The sequence below is a fragment of the Aythya ferina genome (genome assembly GCF_964211825.1).
Source record: "Aythya ferina genome assembly, chromosome: 28".
Taxonomy (NCBI): Eukaryota; Metazoa; Chordata; class Aves; order Anseriformes; family Anatidae; genus Aythya; species Aythya ferina.
Genome location: NC_140325.1, coordinates 3,296,649 through 3,311,736, shown reverse-complemented (window position 1 = coordinate 3,311,736; position 15,088 = coordinate 3,296,649). Strand labels below are relative to the sequence as shown.

At 62.7% G+C, this 15,088-nt stretch overlaps 1 protein-coding gene and 1 pseudogene across 3 annotated transcripts; both read left to right on the top strand.

Annotated features, from left to right (window-relative positions):
- The first annotated feature begins 3,762 nt into the window (after window positions 1–3,762).
- On the top strand, window positions 3,763–4,702 carry LOC311424568 (molybdate-anion transporter pseudogene; annotated as a pseudogene). The gene is made up of 2 exons: window positions 3,763–3,897; window positions 4,379–4,702. The product of its transcript is annotated as a molybdate-anion transporter pseudogene (transcript).
- Window positions 4,703–5,691: 989 nt separating this feature from the next.
- Window positions 5,692–11,996, top strand: LOC311424746 (separin-like). Of its 2 annotated transcripts, none has more exons than XM_084500130.1 (14): window positions 5,692–5,845; window positions 7,646–7,733; window positions 8,762–8,996; window positions 9,218–9,392; window positions 9,535–9,716; window positions 9,799–9,926; window positions 10,002–10,124; window positions 10,203–10,358; window positions 10,432–10,605; window positions 10,707–10,811; window positions 10,935–11,044; window positions 11,136–11,219; window positions 11,291–11,455; window positions 11,694–11,996. In XM_084500130.1, exons 2-14 carry the CDS (start codon window positions 7,653–7,655, stop codon window positions 11,893–11,895), a joined length of 1,920 nt encoding a protein of 639 aa, XP_084356256.1. In that variant the 5' UTR covers window positions 5,692–5,845; window positions 7,646–7,652; the 3' UTR covers window positions 11,896–11,996. The 2 variants fall into 2 exon arrangements, with proteins under 2 accessions (XP_084356256.1, XP_084356255.1); XM_084500129.1 differs by having other exon boundaries at window positions 10,932–11,044.
- Window positions 11,997–15,088: the final 3,092 nt, after the last annotated feature.

Genomic DNA, 15,088 nt, shown 5'->3' with positions numbered 1-15,088 from the left:
GGGTCCCCTGCCCCCCTTTCACCCTCAGTTTGTGGGGGGGACCCCAGGCTTCCCTCAAACACCTGCGGGGGGGGGCTGCTTGGTGTCCCCCCCATGGCTCAGAGGAGCCTCCCCTCCTGGGGGGCTGCAGCTTTTTGCCTTTTGGGGGGGGGGGCGATGGCATCGTAGTATGAAGGCCTTATACTAAAGCATAATCAACAGTGTTTGGTTCCATTTGGGTTTGCTTTGTTTCATAATTGGTAGCTGGCATTCATGACCCCCCCACATGTTATTCTCAGCTATGTTGTCAGTCTCGGCCTTACCGGAGCTCGTAGGGCTGCCGAGGGTTGGCACTGCAGTATTTTATGGAGTATTTTCCGCAGGCTGGATTCCCTGGACACTTTCTGACAATGCCTCATTTGGTCCTGGGGCCTAGCAGCATCCTCCTTTTTATTAGGATGAGTCCTCCCCTATCTGTTCCGTGTTCGTAAAATCTGACACGTTTCCTAGTACCCAGCTAGTAGCGTCCGAGTTTGTTATATTTATAGACAGAACCTTGCGAATTTCTTCATTTCCGTGGAAGGTTCCCGTATATCCTATACCATGCCCTCGCCACCCGTAACGGGGATCCACTTGTCAGTCCCTGCTGCCCCCTCCCCGCAGCCTGCCCCCGCTGCCCCCTCGGGTGTCCCCCCCCACCCTGCCGCCCGCGGCTCAGCATCAAGTGAGGGGGGCGCGGGGACCCCCCCCGGGACCCCGGTGAGTGCGGGGGAAACTGAGGCACGGGCAGGGCGAGGGGGTGGGGGTGTGCAAGAGCGGGGGGCGTTTGCACGGGGTTGGGGGGTGAGGAGAGCTGGGGGCGATTGCACAGGGCATGGGGCAATTGTGTGGGGGCTGGGACAACTGCGCAAGGTGTTTGCGCCCGGGCGGGGCATTTGCAAAAGAACGGGGTGGGGGGGAGCAGTTACACCAGGAGGGGCGGAGGGGGGGGCAGTTACACCAGGTGGGGGTAGTTACACCGGGGGGGGGCAGTTACACCAGGACGGGGCAGTTACACCAGGTTGGGGCAGTTACACCAGGTGGGAGGGGCAGTTATAGCAGGACGGGGGGCAGTTACACCAGGTCGGGGCAGTTACACCAGGAGGGGGCAGTTACACCAGGTGGGGGGGCAGTTACACCAGGAGGGGGCAGTTACACCAGGTAGGGGGGGCAGATACACCAGGTGGGGGTGCAGTTACACCAGGTTGGGGCAGTTACACCAGGTCGGGGCAGATACACCAGGAGGGAGCAGTTACACCAGGTGGGGGGCAGTTACACCAGGACGGGGCAGATACACCAGGAGTGGGGGCAGTTACACCAGGTTGGGGCAGTTACACCAGGTGGGGGGGCAGTTACACCAGGTCGGGCAGATACACCAAGTCGGGGCAGTTACACTAGATTGGAGCAGTTACACCAGGTCGGGGCAGTTACACCAGGACGGGGCAGTTACACCAGGTGGGGGGCAGTTACACCAGGACAGGGCAGTTACACCAGGACGGGGCAGTTACACCAGGTGGGAGGGGCAGTTACACCAGGAGTGGGAGCAGTTACACCAGGTCGGGCAGATACACCAAGTCGGGGCAGTTACACCAGATTGGAGCAGTTACACCAGGTCGGGGCAGTTACACCAGGTCGGGGCAGTTACACCAGGTGGGGGGCAGTTACACCAGGTCGGGGCAGTTACACCAGGACGGGGCAGTTACACCAGGTCGGGGCAGTTACACCAGGTGGGGGGCAGTTACACCAGGTCGGGGCAGTTACACCAGGTCGGGGCAGTTACACCAGGTGGGGGGCAGTTACACCAGGACGGGGCAGTTACACCAGGTCGGGGGGCAGTTACACCAAGAAGAGGGCAATTACACCAGAAGGGGGCAGTTAAAACAGGAGTGGGGGCAGTTACACCACTAGGGGGCAGTTACAGCAGGACAGGGCAGTTACACCAAGAAGGGGGCAATTACACCAGGAGGGGGCAGTTAAAACAGGAGTGGGGGCAGTTACACCAGGAGGGAGCAGTTACACCAGCAGGGGGGCAGATACACCAGGTGGGGGTGCAGTTACACCAGGAGTGGGGGCAGTTACACCAGGTCGGGCAGATACACCAAGTCGGGGCAGTTACACCAGATTGGAGCAGTTACACCAGGTCGGGGCAGTTACACCAGGTGGGAGTGCAGTTACACCAGGACGGGGGGCAGTTACACCAGGTCGGGGCAGTTACACCAGGTCGGGGCAGATACACCAAGAAGGGGGCAATTACACCAGGACGGGGCAGTTACACCAGGTCGGGGCAGTTACACCAGGAGTGGGGGGGCAGTTACACCAGGTTGGGGCAGTTACACCAGGACGGGGCAGTTACACCAGGTGGAGGGGCAGTTACACCAGGTCTGGGCAGTTACACCAGGTGGGGGGCAGTTACACCAGCAGGGGGGCAGTTACACCAGGATGGGGCAGTTACACCAGGACGGGGGGCAGTTACACCAGGACGGGGCAATTACACCAGGTCGGGGCAGATACACCAGATTGGAGCATTTACACCAGGACGGGGCAGTTACTCCAGGAGTGGGGGCAGTTACACCAGGTGGGGGGGCAGTTACACCAGGAGGGAGCAGTTACACCAGGACGGGGCAGATACACCAGGTCGGGGCAGTTACACCAGGTGGGAGGGGCAGTTACACCAGGAGTGGGGGCAGTTACACCAGGTCGGGCAGATACACCAAGTCGGGGCAGTTACACCAGATTGGAGCAGTTACACCAGGTCGGGGCAGTTACACCAGGTGGGAGTGCAGTTACACCAGGACGGGGGGCAGTTACACCAGGTCGGGGCAGTTACACCAGGACGGGGCAGATACACCAGGTCGGGGCAGTTACACCAGGTTGGGGCAGATACACCAGGACGGGGCAGTTACACCAGGAGTGGGGGCAGATACACCAGGTCGGGGCAGTTACACCAGGTGGGGGGCAGTTACACCAGGTCGGGGCAGTTACACCAGATTGGAGCAGTTACACCAGGTCGGGGCAGTTACACCAGGTTGGGGCAGTTACACCAGGTGGGAGGGGCAGTTATACCAGGTTGGGGCAGATACACCAGGACGGGGCAGTTACACCAGGAGTGGGGGCAGTTACACCAGGTCGGGCAGATACACTAAGTCGGGGCAGTTACACCAGATTGGAGCAGTTACACCAGGTCGGGGCAGTTACACCAGGTGGGAGTGCAGTTACACCAGGACGGGGGGCAGTTACACCAGGTCGGGGCAGTTACACCAGGAGTGGGGGCAGTTACACCAGGTCGGGGCAGTTACACCAGGACGGGGCAGTTACACCAGGTGGGGGGCAGTTACACCAGGACAGGGCAGTTACACCAGGACGGGGCAGGTACACCAGGTGGGAGGGGCAGTTACACCAGGAGTGGGAGCAGTTACACCAGGTCGGGGCAGTTACACCAGGTGGGAGGGGCAGTTACACCAGGAGTGGGGGCAGTTACACCAGATTGGAGCAGTTACACCAGGTCGGGGCAGTTACACCAGGTGGGAGTGCAGTTACACCAGGACGGGGGGCAGTTACACCAGGTCGGGGCAGTTACACCAGATTGGAGCAGTTACACCAGGTCGGGGCAGTTACACCAGGTGAGAGGGGCAGTTACACCAGGACAGGGCAGTTACACCAGGTCGGGGCAGTTACACCAGGTGGGGGGCAGTTACACCAGGTCGGGGCAGTTACACCAGGACGGGGCAGTTACACCAGGTGGGCTTCTTCTCCCCCTTCATGCTCGCCTTCTCCACCACCCCCAGCCAGGAGAGCCCGGCCGAGTCCTTCGTGGCCTTCCTGCTCCTCGAGCTCTCCTGTGGGCTCTACTTCCCGGCCATGGGCTTCCTGCGGCGCAAGGTGTGAGCAAAATCTCAAATCATTTTCTTCAGACAGGCTCTTCTGTGCAGCTGTTTTATTTGCGCTTGCAGCGGTGGCTGTCCTGCCAATTAGGAGTGCCTTTTAGTTAACAAAGCCTAACCTTTCATTCCCTATTCCCCGACAGCCGATCACCTCCCCTGTTTCCTCGTGGCTGAGTACTGCAGGTTCACGAGCTGCTCGACGCTCCTCTGGACCATACATGTACCATTTCTCTCGGTTTCAACCCTTGAATTTCTCCTTTCTCACGTTGTGAGAACTTGGGATCTTTGTTTCACTGTTCCCATGCTGCTCGTCCTGTTTGTCTCAAGCTTCCACCTTATTTTGGAACAGCGAGGCCTCCCACTCTCCGCTTATCTGCTTCGCGCTTCTCCGCTTCTCCATGTTATGACTCCACGACCCCCCTGGGGCACACATGAGGAATTCTCTACTGCACAAAAACATGGCTTTGTTTCTCACAAAGGCGATCCCGGAGAAGGACCGGCCGGGGGTGCCGAACTGGTGCCGTGTCCCGCTCAACCTGCTGGCCTGCCTGGGGCTGCTGCTTCTGCACGGCGCCGACCACGGGCCCGGCACCCGCAGCATCTTCTCCGCCTGCTGCGGCCTCATGCTGCTGGTGCTGCTCGCCGTCGGCGGCCTCTTCCCCGTCGTCGGCCTCTTCCCCGTCGGCGGCCTCTTCGCCGTCGTCGGCCTCTTCCCCGTCGTCGGCCTCTTCCCCGTCGTCCCCCACGACGCCGAGCTCTGGCTGCCGCCCCCCCAGGGCCAGCCCGACGCCCCCGAGCTGTGATGCGGGAGGGGGTCCCGGGGTGGCCGAGGGGGAAAGCCCCCCCGGCTGGTGACCCCTGCGGTGCCCCCACCCTGGCGTCCTGCCGGGGACGGCACTGGAAGCACACAGGGACGGAGTGCCGCAGGGTGAGGGCCCCCTGCGCACCCCCTCGCCCCTCAGCTTCCCTTTTTTTTCAGGAAAATAAAGCGTTTCTGCACGTGCTTTCCCTGCGTGAGAGCCCTTCCGTAGCCAGTAATGGGCTGAGGCGAGGCTCTCAGCGAAGCTGGGATTTTATTCACAGTGGTGGGCAGTCCCCAGGCTGGGCACACAGCACGGTTTGCCGGTTGCTTGACTTTCTTTCACAGAATCCAGGAATATCCCGAGTTGGAAGGGACCCACGGTGAGGGGTCTGGAGAACAAATCTTACGAGGAGCAGCTGGGGGAGCTGGGGTTGTGCAGCCTGGATACAGGAGGCTCAGGGGCGACCTTATCGCTCTAGGGGTACCTTCAAGGAGGCTGTGGAGAGGTGGGGGTTGGTCTGTTCTCTGCCCAGCCCCCCTATAATTGCTCAGCACGACCCCAGGTCGTTGCAGGAAGCACGGCCAAAAGCACGACAGACGCCAGGATGGTCAGATCATGCTGCATTTTATTGCCCGAATAGCCTCGCTTTTCACAGAAGAATCACAGAATCACAGAATCAATCGATTTTCTAGGTTGGAACGAGCGAACTTCACAGGGGCAGGCAGTGTCTCACCCAAGATTATCAGTCAAAAGCACCCAAACAACTGCACGAAAACAACCCCAGCTGTTGTGATTAGCAGGCACGCGGACCTTGTCCTTGACAACAAAAAAAAATCCCTTGGATTTTTTCCCAAGGAATACCCCTTTGGCCACTTGGGGTCTGCTTGGCCCCCCCCCAGCTCCTGCTGCACCCCCAGGCTGCCTGCAACGACAACAGCCGCGTGTTCTCAGCACCCTGCCCATCCCAACCCAAAACGCGGCGCCCCAACAGCTGCTAGGGGGGACGTGACGCGGGGCCGTTCTGGGACTACAAGTCCCGGCGTGCCCCGCGCGGGGCGCCCCGCCCTCACCTGCCCGCGGCGCGGCTTATTTGGACGGGGCGCGGCGGGCGCCGCGGGTCTGCCGGCGAGAAGCGATACAAGGGTACGTGGGGGGGGCAAAATAAGGGGGGGGCCGCAGGGACTCGGGGGGGGGCCGGGGGGGGCCGGGGGGGGGGCCGAAGGGACTCGGGGGTCCCTGCAGGGACCCGGGGGGGGCTGCAGGGACCCGGGGGGGGGCCGGGGGGGCCCTGCAGGGACTCGGGGGGCTGAGGGACCCGGGGGGACCCAAGGAAATGGAGGGGGGCTGCAGGGATCCGGGGGGGCCCTGCAGGGACTCGGGGGGCCGGGGGGTTCCTGTAGGGACTCGGAGGGGACTCGGGGGGGCCCTGCAGGGACCCGGAGGGGGCTGCAGGGACTCGGGGGGGGCCGGGGGGCTGAGGGACCTGAGGGGACCCAAGGGCTTGGCGGGGGGCTGCGGGGGCGGGGGGCTGCGGGGGCGGGGGGGCCCGGGGGGTGCTGGGGGACTCAGGGGTAGGCGGGGGGGGCCGGGGGGGTTTCTGCAGGGACTTGGAGGGGACCGGGGGGGGCCGCAGGGACTCGGACGGACTCGGGGGCGACTGCAGGGACTCGGGGGGGTCCCTGCAGGGACTCGGAGGGGGGCCGGGGTGTGGCTTTGGGGCCCTGGGGGGGGCAGCTGTGGGACTCGGGCGGTCTGCAGGGGCTCGGAGGGGACTCGGGGGGTGCTGGGGGTCCGGGGGGCTGAGGGACTCAGGGGTAGGCGGGGGCGCCGGGGGGGTCCCTGCAGGGACTCGGAGGGGACCCGGGGGGGTCCCTGCAGGGACTCGGAGGGGACCCGGGGGGGTCCCTGCAGGGACTCGGAGGGGACCCGGGGGGGTCCCTGCAGGGACTCGGAGGGGACCCGGGGGGGTCCCTGCAGGGACTCGGAGGGGACCCGGGGGGGTCCCTGCAGGGACTCGGAGGGGACCCGGGGGGGTCCCTGCAGGGACTCGGAGGGGACCCGGGGGGGTCCCTGCAGGGACTCGGAGGGGACCCGGGGGGGTCCCTGCAGGGACTCGGAGGGGACCCGGTGGGGTCCCTGCAGGGACTCGGAGGGGGGCCGGGGTGTGGCTTTGGGGCCCGTGGGGGGGCCGGGGGGCGGCTGAGGGACTCGGGGGGGCCCTGCAGGGACTCGGGGGGGGCTGGGGGTCCGGGGGGCTGTGGGACTCGGGGTAGGCGGGGGGGGCCGGGGGGGTTTCTGCAGAGACTCGGAGGGCGGCAGGGGGGCGGCTTTGGGGCTGGGGGGGGGCCGGGGGGCGGCTGAGGGACTCGGGGGGACCCTGCAGGGACTCGGAGGGGGCTGCAGGGACTCGGAGCGGGGCCGGGGGGTTCGTGTAGGGACTCGGGGGGGGGGGGCTGAGGGACTTGGGGGGGCTGCAGGGAGTCGGGGGGGACTCGGGGGGGTCCCTGCAGGGACTCAGAGGGGGGCCGGGGTGTGGCTTTGGGGCCCGTGGGGGGGCCGGGAGGCGGCTGAGGGACTCGGGGGGGACCCTGCAGGGACTCGGGGGGGGGGCCGGGGTGCCCGGGGGGGGGCTGTGGGACTCAGGGGAAGGCGGGGGGGGCCGGGGGGGTTTCTGCAGGGACTCGGAGGGGACCCGGGGGGGGCTGCAGGGACTCGGAGGGGGGCTGGGGGGCAGCTATGGGACTCGGGGGGGGCTGAGGGGCGGGGGGGGCTGTAGGGAGTCTGGGGGGGCCTGAGGGGCAGGGGGGGCTCAGGGGGGTCCTGCAGGGCCTGGGGGTGGGAGTGAGGGGTGGGGGGCGCTCTGTAGGCCTCTTTGGAGACTGGGGGGGTGTGGGGCTGTGAGCACCAGCACCCCCTCACCCCCCCACCCCCCCCACCCCGCAGGGCTGACATGGAGCACCTCCAGGGCACTGATTTTGTGGCGCGTACGGCCACCACGGAGGGCACAGAGACACTGCAGGCGGAACTGTCGGTGAGCTGCGGGGGGGGCGGCCGGTGCTGCACGAGGGCTGGGATCCCCTGCTGGGGGGCCGAAACTCTCCTTCCCTCTCTCCGCCCTGTTATAATCCAATTTAGTCATTTTATCTCTCACCCCCCCAGTATGATCTTTACCAGGTGGCATTCAGCCGCTGTGTGATGGGTTTACATATCCTCTTCAGAGTGGTGTGGGATCCTTGGTGTAATGACCACCTGTACACAAAAATCATGAGATGCGTGAAACAATTTTAAAGATAGGCAAGGAGTGACTCCTAACGGTGAACATCCCCACCTAGTGTTATTTGCAGGAATTAACCACTTGTGTGTTCGGTACGGTTTTTGGTTTTTTTGTTTTTTTGTTTTTTTTGTGGCATGGCACAGGTCATTTTTATCTCTTGGAACTGTGCCGATACATCTACCTTTTCCCGTAGTTGGGTCAAAGTTATCCCGATTTCCTGACCCCAACTGCACTTGGAAGAATTTGAATATGGGGGCTTAACACTTCCACGTAGCCAGCACCCTTCAGTTATCTCCTCGGGTACAACCCCCTTCTTTTTTCACAATGCTTGGAAGCAGTGTGGGAAAGGAGAACTCTGTCAACTTATTAGAAAACACTGTAGTAGGTTGGGCAGTCCCAGGTATCTTTACAGTCTGGACAACCAAACCTTCCCCTATTCACTCTTTATTAGGGCCCGACTACCTTGGAAGGCAAGTCTCGGGTTTTTCCTTCTTTATTAGGACGAGTCCTCCCCTATCTGTTCCGTGTTCGTAAAATCTGACACGTTTCCTAGTACCCAGCTAGTATCGTCCAAGTTTGTTATATTTATAGATAGGATTTATAGATCCTAGATCCCTAGATAGATCTAGATTCCTAGATAGAATTTATAGATCCTCTAGATATATTTATAGATCCTTTGTTTTAACCAGGATGTTCACCCAACCCCCCTTCCCCATTTGTCCCCATGTTACAATGCCGTGAGGTGTGAAACCTTCTCTTCTCAGTAGATTCTTTAAATTCTCAAGGACAATGAAGAAACGACGAAGACCCCGAGAGCCAAGCTCCCAGCTGGGGAGGATGCCACTCAAGCCCCCGTGCTCAGCGACTCCGAGGCGGTGGCGCCTCGCACCCTGTGCCCCAGAGCCTGTCCCCCCACCAGGGCCCGTGACCAGGGGGGCGAGGACACCGAGCACGTCCCGGCGGGGGGGATGCCGGGCAGCAAGAACCCCCTGTGCCTCGATGCCCTGCGTGTTATGGAAGGTGAGCGGGAGTGGGGAACCGCGGGGTGGGAAGAGGCAAATGGCAACGCTGGGGCCACCTCCGCCGAAGCGTGTCTTAAAAGGGCAAAAACCCTCCAAGTGGAGGGGAGAGCAGCAGAGGGAGAGCCAAGGTGGCCACGGGCTCGCTGCCTGATCCTGGTGGTGTTGCTTTGCCCCTTCCGGATGATTCCTGGCTGGACGCTGTCCACGCGTACCTGAAAGCTGCCTTCAACTGCAACGGCCACTGCCTGCCTGCCGGGCTCTACAGCCAGATCTGCCAGCTCCTGGCTCTGCTCACAGGCGACCAGGACTCCGTCTCCACCGCCTATCTGCTGTGCGAGTCGGTCTCCATCACCACGCGCCATCAGCTGCTCAGCATCATCCACAAGAAGCTTCAGTAAGTTTTGTGCCCCCCTGCCGCTGTCGCTGGAGCTTTGCTGAGAAGGGGAAGGGGCTCAGCCAAACCTAGAGCCCTGGAGGGCTTGGTTTGGAGCAACGTTCCCCCCCACCCCCACCCCCAACCACCTCTCCCTCTGCAGCAAACTGAAGAAGAAGTCGGCAGCAGCTGCGGCTGAGCAGCTCCAAGGGCTCTCCCTGCAGGATGCTCCCTCGCGCATCCATCACCTCATTGAGCTCCAGTACCTCTTCAGCTTCAGCCCCATGTGTCTGGGGCCCCAGGAGCTCAACAGATTCAGAGAGCAGCTGCAGCAGATCCCTGCAGGTGAGGGCTGATCCAAGTGGAGCCCCGGAGGGTGCTGCCTGATGCCTTGGCCTCTCCTGAAGGTCGGGGGTGACTTTTTCAGGAGTGACCGTCTGTGTGCTGACCCTCGTGAGCATCCAGCCCTTCTCCAAGGACGACATACTGCTGCTGACACGGTTGGAGAGGGGCAGCACTCCCATCACCATCCACATCCCGACCGCGTTCACCAAGGTGAGGGAAGGGCTAGAAGAGTGGAGCAGCCGGGACGAGCCTGGGGCTGGGTTCACGGCTCCCTTCCTCCCCCAGGCCCCGCTGAGCTCAGTGCTGAGTGACTTCGACACCATCCAGAAGGAGCAGAAAGAAACCATCAACTGCACCGACAACCGTGACTGGTGGCTGTGCTGCTCCGAGCTGGACCGCAGGATGAAGGTAGGTGAGAGGCACCCCGTGCTCCCCACGCCTGGGGGGAATGCTCGGACCCCCCCGTGACTCTGTCCTCTCTCGCAGAGCCTCATCGACACCCTGGAGACGGAGGTGCTGGGCTGCTGGAAGGGAATGCTGCTCCCCACCAGCCAGGATCCCGCGCTGGCCGAGGAAGCCATCCGCCTCCTCGCCCAACTCCATCCCTGCGGCTGGCGGGGCTGGAACTCGGCGCTGCTCAAGGTGCTGAGCTCCCCGGGCTGGGGCAGGGCACAGGGGGAGCTCTGCCTTGGCTCACACCTACCCCTTGCCGCAGGTCCTGCTCAACGCTGCTCCCCTCCTCACCCCGGCCGACGTGCGAGCCCTGGCCGCAGGGATGTGCCCTTCGCAGTCCCGCAACAAAGCGGAGCTCCTCCTGCAAAAGGCCCTGGAGAAGCAGAGGAGCCGCGTCCGGGCACCTGGCGGCTCCCTCGTCCTCGTGCTGGATAAAGTGAGAGCCTGCCCCTGCTGCTTCTCCCTCAGCTCGGACAGGCGCTCTATCGCTCACGCCTTCCTCCCCTTCCTTTCTTCCTCCTCCTCTTCCCTGCACAGCACCTCCAGAAGCTGCCCTGGGAGAGCATGGCGTGCCTGCGCGCCGTGCCTGTCACCCGCCTCCCGTCCCTGCGCTTCCTCCTGAGTTACAACCTGGCACCGAGGGTGAGTGGAAGGGGGGCACCCTGGCTCTGCCGCGGGGCTTGGGACCCCCCGAGGCTGGTGCTGGGCTGGGGCTGACTCGTGATTTCTTATTTCTTTTTTCCCTTCCTCCTCCCCCCTCAGCAGGCAGGCTCTGTGCTGCACCGCGGCGTCAACCCCACCAGGACCTTCTACATCCTCAACCCCCAGAACAACCTCCCGAGCACCGAGGAGCGCTTCCGCAGCTGGTTCGAGAGGTGAGGAGGAGCGGGGGCGCACAGAGCGGGGAGGAGGGGGGTCCGTGCTCCCTCCCCCCCCTTCTATGACTTCTCCCCTCCTTTCCCGCAGCCAGCAGGGCTGGAGCGGGGTCACAGGAGCCATCCCCAGCCAGGAGCAGATGCAGGCAGCGCTGCTGGAGCACGACCTCTACATGTGAGTGCCCGTGGCCGTGCGGGGCTGCGCTATCGCGCTCACCCTGCTCACCCTGCTCCTGTTCCTGGCAGCTACGTGGGGCACGGGGCGGGCGCCCGCCTGCTGGACGGGACAGACATCGCCCAGCTGGACTGCAACGCCGTGGCCCTGCTCTTCGGCTGCAGCAGCGCCGCGCTGGCCGTGCGCGGCGGCCTCGAGGGCTCCGGCATCGTCCTCGACTACCTCCTGGCCGGCTGGTGAGGCGGGGAGAGAGGGGGTGGCTTCTGGGGGGCAGACGGGGTCTTCGCCCCATCCCCTTCTTGCCTTCTTTTTACCCCATCCCCACCTCCCTGCTTTTTATTGCCCCCCTCCCCTGCCTTTTCCCTGTGCTGGTAAGCAGTGAGTGTTCTCCTTGTCCTGTCCTCCTCTCACCCCCCTCCTTCGCCCAGCCCTCCTGGCCCTAACCCCTCTAACCCCCTTTTTCTTTTTTCCCAGCCCCTTCGTCCTGGGCACCCTGTGGGACGTGACTCAGTGTGACCTCGACCGCTACACCGAGGCGCTGCTGCAGGGCTGGCTGCAGGCGGGCTCCGGTGCCCCCCTCCTGCACTACGTGGCCCAGGCCCGCCAAGCCCCCCGCCTCAGATACCTCACCGGGGCTGCCCCCGTCGCCTACGGCCTGCCCGTGTGCCTGCAGTGAGAGCCAGCGTCCCCCCTGCTCCCTGTTCTTTGAAGTAGTTGGATTTTAAATAATTCCCCCTGGTTTGATAAATAATAAATAAAGTGTCTTCCCCTTCACAATGGCTGGTGTGCGCTTGTACCACGAGCTGGGAAAGGACCAAGGGGCTCCTGGAGCCTAACCTAACCGAAGCCACTCCATCCTCACAGAATCACAGAATTTCTAGGTTGGAAGAGACCTCAAGATCATCGAGTCCAACCTCCGACCTAACACTAACAGCCCTCCACTAAACCATATCCCTAAGCTCTACATCTAAGCGTCTTTTGAACACTTCCAGGGATGGTGACTCCACCACTTCCCTGGGCAGCCTGTTCCAGTGCCTCACAACCCTTTTGGTGAAGAAGTTCTTCCTAACATCTAACCTAAAACTCCCCTGGCTCAACTTTAGCCCATTCCCCCTCGTCCTGTCACCAGGCACGTGGGAGAACAGGCCAACCCCCACCTCGCTACAGCCTCCCTTGAGGTACCCATAGAGAGCGATAAGGTCGCCCCTGAGCCTCCTCTTCTCCAGGCTGAACAAGCCCAGCTCCCTCAGCCGCTCCTCGTAGGCCTTGTTCTCCAGGCCCCTCACCAGCTTCGTCGCCCTTCTCTGCACCCGCTCGAGCACCTCCATGTCCTTCTTGTAGCGAGGGGCCCAAAACTGAACGCAGTACTCGAGGTGCGGCCTCACCAGAGCTGAGTACAGGGGGACGATCACCTCCCTAGCCCTGCTGGTCACGCTGGTCCTGATACAAGCCATCAATCCCATCCCTGCCCCCCCCAGGGACGGTGATGCTGCCCCCTCCCCGGGCACCCTGCCCCAGGGCCTGTGCCCTCTCCTGAGCAGAAATCTCGCTTCCACCCTGAGCCTTCGCCCTTCCCTCGGGGCCTTAGGAGGAGGCCGACCCCAGCCCCCCCGGCTTCCTTCCAGCGGGGGGCGTCCCCTGGCCCTCCTCCAGTGCTGCTCCCCTTTGTCCCCCATCCCACAACCCGACCCTTCCTTTCCTGGGGGGTCCCCTGCCCCCCTTTCACCCTCAGTTTGTGGGGGGGACCCCAGGCTTCCCTCAAGCACCTGCGGGGGGGGGGGGGGGCTGCTTGGTGTCCCCCCCATGGCTCAGAGGAGCCTCCCCTCCTGGGGGGCTGCAGCTTTTTGCCTTTTTTTGGGGGGGGGGGCGATGGCATCGTAGTATGAAGGCCTTATACTAAAGCATAATCAACAGTGTTTGGTTCCATTTGGATTTGCTTTGTTTCATAATTGGTAGCTGGCATTCATGACCCCCCCACATGTTATTCTCAGCTATGTTGTCAGTCTCGGCCTTACCGGAGCTCGTAGGGCTGCCGAGGGTTGGCACTGCAGTATTTTATGGAGTATTTTCCGCAGGCTGGATTCCCTGGACACTTTCTGACAATGCCTCATTTGGTCCTGGGGCCTAGCAGCATCCTCCTTTTTATTAGGATGAGTCCTCCCCTATCTGTTCCGTGTTCGTAAAATCTGACACGTTTCCTAGTACCCAGCTAGTATCGTCCGAGTTTGTTATATTTATAGACAGAACCTTGCGAATTTCTTCATTTCCGTGGAAGGTTCCCGTATATCCTATACCATGCCCTCGCCACCCGTAACGGGGATCCACTTGTCAGTCCCTGCTGCCCCCTCCCCGCAGCCTGCCCCCGCTGCCCCCTCGGGTGTCCCCCCCGGCCCTGCCGCCCGCGGCTCAGCATCAAGTGAGGGGGGCGCGGGGACCCCCCCCGGGACCCCGGTGAGTGCGGGGGAAACTGAGGCACGGGCAGGGCGAGGGGGTGGGGGTGTGCAAGAGCGGGGGGCGTTTGCACGGGGTTGGGGGGTGAGGAGAGCTGGGGGCGATTGCACAGGGCATGGGGCAATTGTGTGGGGGCTGGGACAACTGCGCAAGGTGTTTGCCCCCGGGCGGGGCATTTGCAAAAGAACGGGGTGGGGGGGGCAGTTACACCAGGTGGGGGCAGTTACACCAGGAGTGGGGGCAGATACACCAGGACAGGGCAGTTACACCAGGTTGGGGCAGTTACACCAGGTGGGAGGGGCAGTTATACCAGGTTGGGGCAGATACACCAGGACGGGGCAGTTACACCAGGAGTGGGGGCAGTTACACCAGGTCGGGGCAGTTACACCAGGAGTGGGGGCAGTTACACCAGGTCGGGGCAGTTACACCAGGTGGGAGGGGCAGTTATACCAGGAGTGGGGGCAGTTACACCAGGTCGGGGCAGTTACACCAGGTCGGGGCAGATACACCAGGACGGGGCAGTTACACCAGGTGGGAGGGGCAGTTACACCAGGTCAGGGCAGTTACACCAGGACGGGGCAGTTACACCAGGTGGGAGGGGCAGTTACACCAGGTCAGGGCAGTTACACCAGGACGGGGCAGTTACACCAGGTGGGATGGGCAGTTACACCAGGTGTGGGGGCAGTTACACCAGGTCGGGCAGATACACCAAGTCGGGGCAGTTACACCAGATTGGAGCAGTTACACCAGGTCGGGGCAGTTACACCAGGTCGGGGCAGATACACCAGGACGGGGCAGTTACACCAGGTGGGAGGGGCAGTTACACCAGGTCAGGGCAGTTACACCAGGACGGGGCAGATACACCAGGTCGGGGCAGTTACACCAGGTGGGAGGGGCAGTTATACCAGGTTGGGGCAGATACACCAGGACGGGGCAGTTACACCAGGTGGGAGGGGCAGTTACACCAGGTCGGGGCAGTTACACCAGGTCGGGGCAGTTACACCAGGTGGGGGGCAGTTACACCAGGACGGGGCAGTTACTCCAGGAGTGGGGGCAGTTACACCAGGTGGGGGGGGCAGTTACACCAGGAGGGAGCAGTTACACCAGGACAGGGCAGTTACACCAGGTGGGAGGGGCAGTTACACCAGGAGTGGGGGCAGTTACACCAGGTCGGGGCAGTTACACCAGGTGGGGGGCAGTTACACCAGGACAGGGCAGTTACACCAGGACGGGGCAGTTACACCAGGACGGGGCAGATACACCAGGACGGGGCAGTTACAACAGGACGGGGCAGATACACCAGGTGGGAGGGGCAGTTACACCAGGAGTGGGGGCAGTTACACCAGGTCGGGCAGATACACTAAGTCGGGGCAGTTACACCAGATTGGAGCAGTTACACCAGGTCGGGGCAGTTACAC